We start from the raw sequence: 12,813 nt of genomic DNA, 5'->3' as shown, positions 1-12,813 counted from the left end.
TGAAGAGAATGATTAACAAAGGTGAAAGTTATGAGAAGATCAAGGCGAAAAATCCTTCGATCAGCGAAGATGACTACAAGGAGTTCAAGATCAAGTGCGAGAGCGGCGCATCCGAGGAATCAAGTCAGTGGGGGAAAGAGATGCGGGACTTGAACTTAGGGGTCCACAAACTCGGTCCCGGCGGTTACAGAGTGGCGAAACCTATATGGGACAAGGAGGACGCGGAGCATGCCGAGCAAGGCCTACTGCCCCGCTTCGAGAAATACTGTGAGAAGCAGACCAGGAACTATGTCAGGGCCCGGCACAAGGAGGACCTGGTAACAAAGGAGCTTACCACGGATCCGAAGACCAAGGCGCTTGAGCGTGTTCTGGTAAGGAATACACCCCCGCATAATTAGCTCCATATGGTTGCATTCTAATTAATGAAGCCAAATTTCTAAATGGTTCACATTCCTTCTGCAGGAGACTGAAAGCAGTAGCGCGGGGTCGTCTCAGAGCTCCCCAGCTTGGGACAGCACTCTAAATAGGGCGTTGAACATAATGAAAAACAAGGATAAGCTCAGTAAGCCGTCGTCAGCTGGTCGTGTGGCCGGCAAAGGCTTGTCCACAAAATGGTCGTCATACTATAACGCTGGTGGGCGAAAGGAGAAAAAGACCAGCTCGGAAAGCCAGTCACGCGAGGTTCAAGAACTCAAGGCACAAGTGGCGCGGATTCCGGAGATTGTCCAAGAGCAAGTGCAACAACAACTGGGAACGACGCTCACCGCCATTGTGCCTAGCTTGATTGAGGGGCTGCAGGCGTGGATTGCGGGCGGCCAATAGGGGCCGCCCCCGGTTCCCAGCTTCACGGCCAGCAACTCGCACAACGCGCAGGCGGCGCCATTAGTGTCTCCGGCGGAGGCGGTATTGGTGTCTCCGGCGCCGGCACGGGCATTGGAGCTTAATGCACCCGGGTGTACGCCGGCCGGCACCTCGGCAGCAAGCGGCCCCTCCGTCAGTTGCACGCCCGCCATTGGCGGTGCCTCGACATTAGCCGAGCTCGACGCCATCACGGTAACTAAGCCTCTCAGCCGATGACTTCATCTCCTTGCCTTTGACTGGGCATCCCTGACACCCTACATGTTTTCGCAGGGCGCCGCCGACGTTCCATGCACTCTCCTGCACTTCGTGGGCGGTGAGTTGATCGATGTCGCCAAGGGCAGAATCGTTCAACCGGGCAACCCCGTGTTCCACGGTAATCCGATGCCACCCACCGTGTATAGGGTTGAACTGGTTCGGGTGCTGCTAGGCTACGACGAGTTGTTACCTCCGATTCGACCCACTGGGGCCGACGAAGATGATGTGATGACCCTCAGCGCCTGCGTAAGCTGGCCCCTGCTTTGGCCGAAGAGCCAGATTCGTTTGGGGGCGGGGGACACCACCCCACAGACAACACCGCCAGTCGTGCCGGCGCCAAGCCATGGCAAGACCGCCGCAACGCTACCGGACATGCCCGACATCCCTATGGCACAGGATCCGGACATGCATATGGCACAGGATCCGGACGACGACGACGACAACGACGGTACATTTACCAACGTCGATAAGTACTTTGCCGAACATGGGTACGGTGACGAATTCTCCGGGCCTCCTTCTCAAGAACCCAACCCTGGAAAAGACGACTGCGATCGAGCTGGTACCGCGGAGAAACCCAATTGCAACAGGCGTCGTCTGGCGTTCAGTTCTCAGGAGACGCCTCCAGCTGCCGCCTTCACCGAGCCTCAGATAGCCGAGGTGCAGAATATTATCAGCCCCAACACACTCAAGAAGGCGGTCTCTGAGTAGAACTCGATCCCATTACAGGAGATGAGGAAGAAGGGACGGAAACGAAAGAATAACAAGGGCGGTGCGAGCCAGCCGGCACCGAGTACGATCCGTGCTCAGGACGGGCCACCTTCACCTAAGGATATCTCGAGGAGGGTGCATGTGGCGGGTAGGCCGATGCTACCGACTAATCTGCTCAATGCTGCAACCGGTGCTATGCGGAGTCTGCATGACAGTGTTCTTTCTTTGGAGAAGCGGCGTCTCTCCGAGAATGATGTGGCATACCCGGTTTTCGTGGCCAAGGTGCCAGAGGGCAAGGGCTTTGTGGATAGCGCCATCGGGGGTACGATCGTCCTGCGGTTTGATGACATCTTCGCTATGTTTAACCTTCATCCGCTGCACTACACCTTCGTTCGGCTATTTTCGCTGAGTATGGAGATGCGGATCATTAGAGACAAGACCCCGGACATCGTGATAGTCGACCCCTTCTACATGCGTGCCAAGATCTTGGGCAGCGCTGGGGACCGGTAAGTCGCGAGTTCATACCTCGAAGGCGTCATTCTGGCAAACCCAGATAAGGATAACTTCCTCGTGCCTTACTTTCCGGAGTAAGTCATCCCCTCACCGCCCCGTAACATATGATTTCTTAGATTTCAATCATTCTTTTTTTTCTAACATTCCGTGTTTTGTGTAGTGACACACATTGCACACTCATCCTCTTAAGCCCGAAATATTCCATGGCCACGTATTTCGACCCGGACCGTCAGTCGAAGATAGACTACACAAATATCAGGAAAGTTCTTGATGATGTTCTCCCCGGCTACGCCAGATCTGGAGGCACCTTCAGCAGGCCAGTTCATAAGTACAGCAAGCACATCTTCAGCCACAATACGACGTTCTCCTGCGTCAAGCAGCCGCCTGGCGGTCAGAAGGATGCCTACTACGCCCTCCATCACATGCGGGCGATCGTACGGGACCATAATCACCTTCTGCTACCAAATAATCTCAAAGATTGGGCCGCACGCTTGTCGGCAATCCAGGACGCGGACATCAGACAAGAATTCTTTCGCATCCAGTCGGAGTTTGCGGAAATCATCCATCAAGATGTCCTTCGTACCTCGGGGCAGTTCTATCTCAGACATCAACCGTCCAACAGTGAGATAGAAACAACGCTACAAATGCAGGCTGACAACGCCCGCGATTTCATGACCATCACGAAAGACGGCGGCTTCATCCACGCTCCGGTCCCTGAGTCGAGTCGAAAGTAGTGATGCTATGTAGTTCTGAAATGTCGATTGGCTCATGTTGTAATATTAAACTTTAATGAACTTGTATGTCTCTTTGGTTTGGACAGTCGTTCAACTTATATGTAATCGATGCTATTTATTAGTAGGACCATGAATCGTGCTATTAATGTGTTGCTTTTCTCTTCCGATCCTTTTGTTGCATACTTATATATTGCTTATGTATTGTCTGTGAATTGCTACTAACGTTTTGTTTGGCTAGTGCATATATAGAGATGCCGTCGTATGTCGTGTACAAGGGTAAGGTTCCCGGAGTCTACGACGACTGGGAGGAGTGTCGGAGACAGGTTCACCGTTTCAGCGGTAACAGTTACAAAGGGTACACCACTAGGGCGGAGGCGGAAGTTAGATACGCGCGCTATCTAGCGGGAGAGAGGAGGGAGCGGAGGAGGAACCGGATGAAGACCAGTTTCATCGCGATGATGCTAATCGTGATGACAGCTCTCTTCTATGTGATGGTAGTTTATGGTAGTTTAGATGATTGATATCGACTTGTAATGTGAAGACAAACTCACTACTCGCTGTTTCGAGACTTGTAATGTTATAATTTTGTTCGGTATTTGAAATTCGGAGACTAATATGATGAATTGTATTCGGAGACTAATCTTCTATTGTATTCGATAAATCTGTTGTTTATATGTTGTGCTCTCTATCTATATTATGTGCAGTAATATGTTTTGTAATCTGTGCAAATATCAGAAAAGAAAAAAATAATCCCTAATATTCATACTAATGGCGCACCACTCAGCACACTAATGGCGCACTGCAGAAAGGACACTAATGGCGCATCACCCCCTAGTGCGCCATTAGTATGCCAAGGCACATGGGTAAATATGGCCCCTGGGAGGCATACTAATGGCGCACGGTGGGCTATACTAATGGCGCACCACGCCATTAGTATTTAATTCTAATGGCGTGGTGCTAGTGGCGCACCAGTAGTGCGCCATTAGTAGGCAAAACTGGTACGCCACTAGCAGGCCTTTTTCTAGTAGTGCAATGGATGTATACTTATCGAGCCCATGCTAATACCTTAGCTTGTCCGGGCGGCTCTAATATACCGGCGGTGTGGAGTACATTGTGGAAGATTAAGGTCCCATGTAAAGTTTCAATTTTTGGATGGCATATGCTTCATGGGGTTATTCCCCTAAAAGGTATACTGGTGAATCGGCACATAGGTACAATTGGGTCCTATCCTATATGCCATCAACATGCAGAAGATATCAGCCATCTCTTTTTTCAATGTATGCATGCGAAGGGTTTGTGACAACATTTAGGCCTAAGTGATATGATTGCCACATCAATTATGGTGGATCGTTCAGCGTCAGTTGTCCTGGAACATATTCTATTACCGCCTAATACACCACTACAGATCATGCCTTATTTGGACATTAAGCAGGTGATTCTGGTTGGATGTTGGTACCTTTGGTGGACTCGTCGTCGGATCACTCACAATGAAGCGTACCCGCCACCAGAAAGATGGCGTCTATCTGTACTAGCTATTGCATCTAATTTTCAGAGATCCAATACAAAGAATATGTCTACACCGGAGCATAAGTGGACTCGGCCAGAACCAAAATTTGTCAATGTAAATGTTGATGCTGCTTTCTTTGCAGATGATGGAGCTGGTGCAACCATAGCAATAATACGAGATGAGAGAGGAACTTTTCTAGCAGGTTACTGTCGATATATCCCCTTTGCAGCAGATGCGGTTACCACTGAAGCAATGGCTATGAGAGATGGCCTAGGGTTTGCCAACTCTTTGGGATTCCACCGTGTCGAGGCTGAATCAGACTCCAAGGAGGTTATTAATTTCTGTATGGGACATAATACATGGTGGGATCTTGCAGCAGCAATTTTTGCGGAATGTGTTGACACAATAGGGAAAGTCAATTATATGCATTGTTTTTGATCTGCTAATCAAGTGGCGCATGTGCTAGCTAATTATAGTTTTTGTAATAAGACTTCTATAAGTTGGTTTGACGAGCCACCAGTTTGTGTGGTGAATTCACTCGTAGACGATGTTTCCGTTTTTCATCTTAATAGAGCTAGCCATGATGGCCTTCCCTAAAAAAACTCTTCAGTGGTTATTTATGTGCCAATAGGAATCCTATGCAAATCCCTCACCCCCACTTTAAATCTAATTTCGTCCCTGGAGTTAAGTTTTTCCATATCAATTTCATCCTATCTCAGAGGCTCCAAGACAGTGTCTTAAGGAGTGAGGTATTTCCATATCAATTTCATCCTATCTCATAGGCTCCAAGACTCTGTCTTAAGGAGTCAGGTATTTCCATATAAATTTCATCCTATCTCACAGGCTCCAAGACAGTGTCTTAAGGAGTCAGGTACCCTGTCATTCCAAGCCAGATTGTATGAAGGCTGCCCTTAGACTTACCGTGGATTCCAAAAATCCACCTCAATCACAACACGAGTGCCCTTTAAAGAAAAAAACTTGAAATTCTTCAACTACACCAATTTTTCTTTGTCGAGAAATCTCATAAAAAGCATTATTTCCATGAAACTTGGCTCTCCATGTCCAATTCCAATCAAACATTGCATTAAACCCTTGGGATAATGTGGTCTCACAGCTGGACGGAGCTCACACTAATAATGGTCATAGGGTTGGCATGTTCTGGGGAAAAACTCCTTTGGTGTTTTGAACCAGCAGACGTCCTAGTCCTTTAGCCCCATATCCTACAAACTTAGCCACTGGCTTGGGTTGCTTGAGTACAGTGGTCGTCCTCAATTCTGTGAGAATTTCTCTTACAAACCATACAATGCACATTGGCTTTGCAATCTTTAATTCCATGTCCATTTTTTGCACTTGCCACAAGTTAACTCTCTAGGTCTGCTTTGTGTAAAACTGACTTTGTAAATAACATTGATGCTGAGGTCGGTGATTTAAACCCCTTTTTTGTAAACAAATATTCCACTTAAAAATATACTGATACTAGGCCATGAAAGACCCTCACACAGAGTGAGAATGACCTTGCTATAGCATCCTATATGGGTTGTTATAGGCAACTACCTTCCAACAAAACACAATGAGGGTCTCTTTGGTTCATAGGATTTAAAACACGTAGGGGGGGGGGGAGAAAAGCACGGATATGATATGAATAAATGTGCATATTAGATGGTTGAAAATCATAGAATTTTTTGTAAAGTTTAGTGTTCAGTTCATGGGGACAGAGAAACACATGAATCCTAATAAACAATAATTTTAAAACTAAGTCCCCACAATAGATAAAACACATGGATCCTAATAAACACTATCAATCGAAGTTAAACAACATGAAAAGGAATAACTAAAATGGTATTATGTCTCTAAGGACATTGGGCATGTACTTCTGATATAGGAATTCTGACCAGAGGTCTATGTAGATTGTATATGTGTTTTTCTTTGAAATTAAGATCAAAGGAAATGTTTCTCTATCTTCCGTTTTCCTCCAATTTTTTGAACCAGATGAATGAAAAATGTCACAAAATAGAAATTTATATCCCTACGTTTTTCTTCACTTTACTGATGAACAAAAAGGCTCTTACGCCCGCAAACAAAATGCCATTAAGATTTAGTGGCAATCTGCTGCACGGTGAGAGTACTTTGTACATCCTTTGTCCATAGTTACATGGCGCACACACATTCAAATGCTCAACTTAGATCATGAAAGTATCCAATAAAATATATTGTATGCAATAAAAGTTATGTCATCGGATTCATTTTTACCAAATTTTCCAGTGGTATAATTTTATGGCAAATTGCCATTTTGCTTAGTAGTTGTCTGGCAGATTACTCTATATTATTTGTTTTATTGATAGTCAAAATTAGATCACGAAAAAATGATGACCATATGCAAACAGGGACGAAGGGAGTATTTGGACCCAACACAACACAAAAAGAAGGGGGAATTGGTATTTTGACGTGAGTGCGATCAAGTCCTATTACCCCGATAAAGAAAGGTAGAACTTCCAAATTAGGCCAGCCGTGCTTACAGCCGTAGGATAAATCCTCCCATCCCCATGCCTTTGAAAGTTTGAACGAGTCCACGTGGCTTTTGTACTTTTCAAACGACCCGACCCCTCTCACCAACTCCCGGTTGCCACATCGACTCGATTCTCTCCCGCCTCCACATACATACGCGCGCGCGCGCCCGCCCTCATGGCGGCGGCAGTACGCGCCGGTCAGAGACAGAGGGCAACGGCCATGGACCTTGGAGCCGGCGGCCTCCTAAGGTGAGAGGGACGCCCCCCGCACGGTGGTTTCGGTGCCTATGGACTCCGTCTTCGCGCTCGCGGCGGTGCCCCGGGCGCTCGTCCTGGAGCGCGCGGCGGCGCGCGTCCCCGGCTGCCTCTACCTCTGCCTCTGGGCGCCGGTGACCGCCCAGCTCCCATCAAGGTTCGTACGTGCTCTTGTGTCGCGTGGCGGCGCGGTCGCTGGTCTCCTCGAGTCTTCTGTCCTTTGCTCTTTACCGCGTAGTTTATTGTGCTGCTCGCCAGCCATTTGTTCTGCTTGGACGCGTGGATCGGCGGCGGCGGCGGCGGCGGCGGTTCTCGCGCACGGGCGAGCTTCGAGGCGTACCGAGGAGCGCTCTGCGCCGTCGTAAGCGGGTACGCATTGCAATGTACAGCTCAGGCCCCAGGTTCTTTGAGACTCATCATTCTCTCTGACGACGGCTGGTCGGGCATGCAGGTGCGTGCCCGGGTGGGCATACAGGGAGGGCCGCGCCTACATGGAGCTGCCGGAGCCGGACCTGACGGCGTCGGCGTCGCTGCAGGTGCAGCAGCAGTTCTACCATGTCAGTCAGCATCTACGAAACTTCTCTTCGTCCGGCAGACTATCGATTGCGATAGTTCGGTATGTGTTTGAACGTTGAAGCAGATGGCTGACCTTTGCTCTTTGTTTGTTCCTGCAGGAAGCCGGCACGAAGGTACGTGTTTCTTTACCCATTGCGTCAATGGCGGATATATACATGGGCTGAGCTGGTGATCACGGCAGATGGCGGTGTTCATGGGATGCGAGAGCGGCGAGGTCGAGATCGGGCTGTCGACTACATCGGTGGCAGCGGCGGCCGTGGCGGATCACGTGCACCAGTCGTTCCTGGAGGACCTCCTCCAGCTGCCGCCGGCAGGGCTGTCGTCTTCGTCCTCTCCCGTGCCGTCACTCTCGATCGGGAGCCCGGAGTACTCCTCTCTCATTCGCGCAATGGCGACGCCGGTAGCAGCGCCGGGCGAGTCGTCCACGCAACCACCGATGATGCAGGCGTCGCCGCTGCCCGGCTTGCTCGCTCCGATCGCCGAAGCCAACGACTACGCCTTAATGGTGCAGGCAATGCTCGCGGTCGTCCCCTCCTCTGGTATGTCGACCACCTCCACGCCGCCGCTTCCACCGTGTCCACCCTGGCTGGCCAGCCACCGCTCGCAGCGATCGTCGCCGCGGCGGACGACGGCGTTCAAGCCGTATCGCGCGGCGCTCCCGCCAAGGGCGCGGCCACGGCCAGGCGCGCCGGGGCAGAGGATGATCAAGACGTGCATCTCCCTCCTGGCAAGCGTGCACATGGCAATGCGCAACCGGCCGGAGCACGCCACGGCGCGCCGCGAGGACAGCAGCGCGCCGTCCACCACCAGCCAGCTGCACCACGTGATCTCGGAGCGGCGCCGGCGCGAGCGGCTCAACGACAGCTTCCAGACACTCAGAGCTCTGCTCCCTCCCGGATCCAAGGTACGGGTCCAAACCAAAGATCATCTCGCCATGGGTGCACGCTTCACAACAAGATCTCATTGCGATCCTTCATTTCATTCGTTCTGCAGAAAGACAAGGCCAACGTTCTTGCGAGCACGACGGAGTACATGGCGAAGCTGGTATCCCAGGTGACCCAGCTCCGAGAGAGGAACCTGCAGCTCGAGGCGCAGCTCGGCCTGAACCAAAGTGCAAGCGATGATAACCCCTCGGGGAAGACAGTCGAGGTCGAGGTGACCACCGGGGCGTCGACGTCGACATCGACGGCGCCGAGTCAGCAGCCGCGGGAGGTGAGCGTGCGGGTGACGGTGCGGGCGGAGTGCGACATGTCGGAGGTGCTGACCTCGCTGCTAGCTCGGCTCAAGGACACGGGGAGTTTCGCGGTGGTGTCTGTGGAGGCGAGACAGCAGAGCAGCGCGCTTGCACGGGCCAGCCTGACGTTGCGGATGACGGTAAGAGCTTGTACTGCTTCGTTTTCCTCCATCCCATTAGATGAACTCGGCAAAACCATATGGTCGCATGTTTGCACTGGTGGGTTCAACTAACAGTTTAGCTACTCTGATTTCAAATCCAGAGGTTAATCATGCTCTGGCAACTTTACGTAAAGCAAGGTTGGGTTTTTTGGGGTTGATAGTGAAAAATTCGACCGATAAGTCACACTTATCAAATAGAACGTCTTGGGTTTTGCATAGCCTACAGTGAGCAACTTTGGCTTCTTTAAAAAAATATTTTAAAAAAAACTCAAGACAAATATAGTGATATACAGTTTTTAGCTAACAAACTATTTTTGGAATAGAGCTATAACATAAACCATGTATTCTTAAAGATGGCGTATAACAAACCAAGTGAAGTGACACATAGTCTTTTTATTGCTAGGTTCTGGGCACGCACACACACATGCATTGCAGTTAATGTAAATTAATACACAAGTAAATGCGGTTTTTTTTTTACGAAAACAAGCGTGCAAATTGAATGTTTTTTCCAAACTATGAAATTCAATCCACCACACATCGTCTGTCTTAGTTGGAGAGATTTTTGATTGGGTCCTTTTAAACCAAAAGGAAGGGAGTATGTGTCAAATAATTATACCATCCTAAACTTCTTTTGAATAGGAACCTAACAATATAATTCTGTAATGCTAGATTAAATTTGGTCGAGAAGTGAGTACAACAAAAGATGGGTATAACAAACCATGTATTCTTTACATTAACTACAATGCATGTGTGTGTGTGTGCCCAGAGCTAGAATTTTACATGCACCGGTGAGTTTCCTTTTAATCCTTGATCAATTTAATGTGCCACCAAATCTAAAGGAGAGCAAAAATAGGGCTAACAAATCAGAAAAGCAGAAAAAATGAATTATGCCGGGGGTACACCACATTTTATTACTCAAATCCTTGGTCAAAGTTAAATTTCAGAAAACATGCGGAGGGAGTATTACTCTCTATTTTCTGGTTTATAAGGCCCACATGTATTCCTAGATCGATTGTTTGACCCATGTGATACAAATTGTATATTACAAAAGCTATTTCATACAAAACATAACATTTGAATTTTCTAATGGCATTTAACTATTTATGATATGTAACTTGTATTATGCTGCTGAAATTATGGATCTAGGAAAATGTGTGGCGAAAGTACTCTTCTACTCCGGAGCTCAAATGTGCTAAGGTGAACAGTAAAATCCAAAATTGTTGAAAAAAATCAAAAAGATCTAAAAATAATAATGACAAACATTGACAAAAGCTTGCAAAGTTTCATCCTAAAATGCCATTTGTAGAAGCCGTGAAAAGCAAAAAGAAAACATCATTCCAAAATGTTGTTGAAAATGATATTTTTGGAGCATCCGTTTTGTTTTTTTAGCCACAACTTGTACAAATGTCATATCACGATGAAATTTTAAAAGCGTTGAAAACTTTTGTTAATGTTTGTCACTCTATAAAATTTCAAATGTCATATCACAATGAAATTTTGAAAGCGTTGAAAACTTTGTTAATGTTTATCACTAAAAAATTTCAGAAAGTTTTTATTTTTGTTTCAATGTATTTCAATTTTACTGTTCACCCGAGCTCATATGAGCTTGGGCTAAGAAGCTCCATGTCGGCCTTACAAACCTAAAAGGAGATAGTAATATTTAATTTGGTGTGGGGTTGACTAGCTTTAATGCTCGAGAGGAAGGGAAATTTTAACGAGATTGACCTCAGTGAGACGATGCAAGGAATGACAATGGCCATTCAGCACTCGGATAAACCAGTGATTGTCCAATCGGATTCCTCATGTGCTCTAGCCACTATTTTGGGTGACACTTTATTTAGGTCTGTCTATGGTCATTTAGATGCCGAGATTAAGGCACTTCTGGTTGATAGGGAGTTTGTTCCTTTGAAAATTAGCAGAGATCAAAACAGAGTAGCACATCTTTTGGCACATTATAGCCGTACCGAGTGTTGTACTACGGTATGGTTGAGTTTGAGTCCTCCGTGCTGTGAGGAGCAGCTGACTCAAGATTGTAACCGTGCTTTTATGAAATAAAACTCTCTTTCACCCTGCAAAAAAAAGAGACCTCAGCGAGACGATTTTAGGGAAGATTTGAAGAATCTGGACTAGCCGGTGACTACGCTGATGAAAGCTGTACTAGGTCAAGTTAGTTTTCTTGAGAACTGGACATGGGTAGCATTAAATTAATCAGGTTGTTTGAATTGGTTTTAGGAGACATGACTCGCTTTTGACCAATTAAGCAAGGAGTATATATAGTTGAATATACTCATACTTGAATGACACACTTTCCAAGCTTTTGAGGTTCCATTGCCATGTGGCCACGAATATGACCAAGAAGTTGGATATATGACCAAGCAAAGCCGTAGAGCCATCATCGTCCCTCCTTGAGGCATTCTCTTGTCAACCAGATGTCGCTTTTCAGTGCTACAAGTAAAATACTTTTTCAAACTGCGCTGCAGATACTAACCACCGTCTTGTTTTAGCCATCTACTCCCTCCGTTCCTAAAGTATAAGTCTTTTTATTTTTTTGACATTAAAATATAAGTCTTTTTAGATATCTCTATAAGGACTACATACAGATGTATATAGATTTATTTTAGAGTGTAGATTCACTCATTTTGCTTCATATGTAGTACGCATTAGAATGTCTAAAAAGACTTATACTCCCTCCGTTTCAAAATTCTTGTCTTAGATTCGTCTAGATACGGATGTATCTAATACTAAAGGGTGACTTGATACATCCGTATTTAGACAAATTTAAGACAAGAATTTTGGGACGGAGGGAGTATTTAGGAACAGAGGGAGTATGGTGCATGCTTAATTCGGTTAGAAGAAGAAGAAGACGCGTGCTTGATGCAGTCTCATCCGTACAACATCTCATCTGTCCTACGAGTACTAATTAATTTCTTGATGTTCTTCCCGACACTGACAACGACCAAGTAGCACTATAGATACAACATAGTGATGTAGCAGGCGTTGCAACGACCTGGCATGACCGAATCGTATCATAATTTAAACTGGATAATGACGCGGTCAGGGTACTTACTGATGAAGATTAACAAAACAAAATGTTTGGTGTAGGAGGTTGGCGACGTCGTCGACGAGGCATGGCTCGAGGAAGCTCTGGCGAAGGTTGTCGAGGACGCGGTGATGAAGACGCCGCCGGTGCCACCCCCAAGGTCGCCGTAGGTAGGACGTCAGTCAGTTTTGACCGTGTCAGGGAGCCCGAGAAGGAGGCAGGAAAATGACCCCGTTTGGCGGCAATGGCGCCCTGTCTGTTTTTCTCTCTCTCGTCTTTTATCCATGTATGTTGTTGTCTTGTTGAGGTTTGGTAGTGTTGGGTCTAGATTGAAGGCCTCCTATTTTAGTGTAACGTAGTCCTCAGCTTGCTGATAGTTAGTTACTTGTCGTCTATGCAAGGCCTGATGTTGCAGTTTTGACATGAAATGAACCGGTTTTCTGAATTTTCCTTTTTTGCTGA

The 12,813-nt window shown here is 47.2% G+C and overlaps 1 protein-coding gene across 1 annotated transcript; it reads left to right on the top strand.

Annotated features, from left to right (window-relative positions):
* The first annotated feature begins 7,292 nt into the window (after window positions 1-7,292).
* LOC109739567 (putative transcription factor bHLH041) lies at window positions 7,293-12,778 on the top strand. Its single transcript, XM_020298647.4, has 7 exons — window positions 7,293-7,497; window positions 7,599-7,709; window positions 7,792-7,897; window positions 8,015-8,029; window positions 8,098-8,820; window positions 8,910-9,290; window positions 12,414-12,778. Exons 1-7 carry the CDS (start codon window positions 7,373-7,375, stop codon window positions 12,519-12,521), a joined length of 1,569 nt encoding a protein of 522 aa, XP_020154236.1. The 5' UTR covers window positions 7,293-7,372; the 3' UTR covers window positions 12,522-12,778.
* Window positions 12,779-12,813: the final 35 nt, after the last annotated feature.

This window comes from Aegilops tauschii, chromosome 7 (genome assembly GCF_002575655.3).
Source record: "Aegilops tauschii subsp. strangulata cultivar AL8/78 chromosome 7, Aet v6.0, whole genome shotgun sequence".
NCBI lineage: Eukaryota > Viridiplantae > Streptophyta > Magnoliopsida > Poales > Poaceae > Aegilops > Aegilops tauschii.
This window is presented reverse-complemented; position numbering and strand designations above follow the sequence as displayed.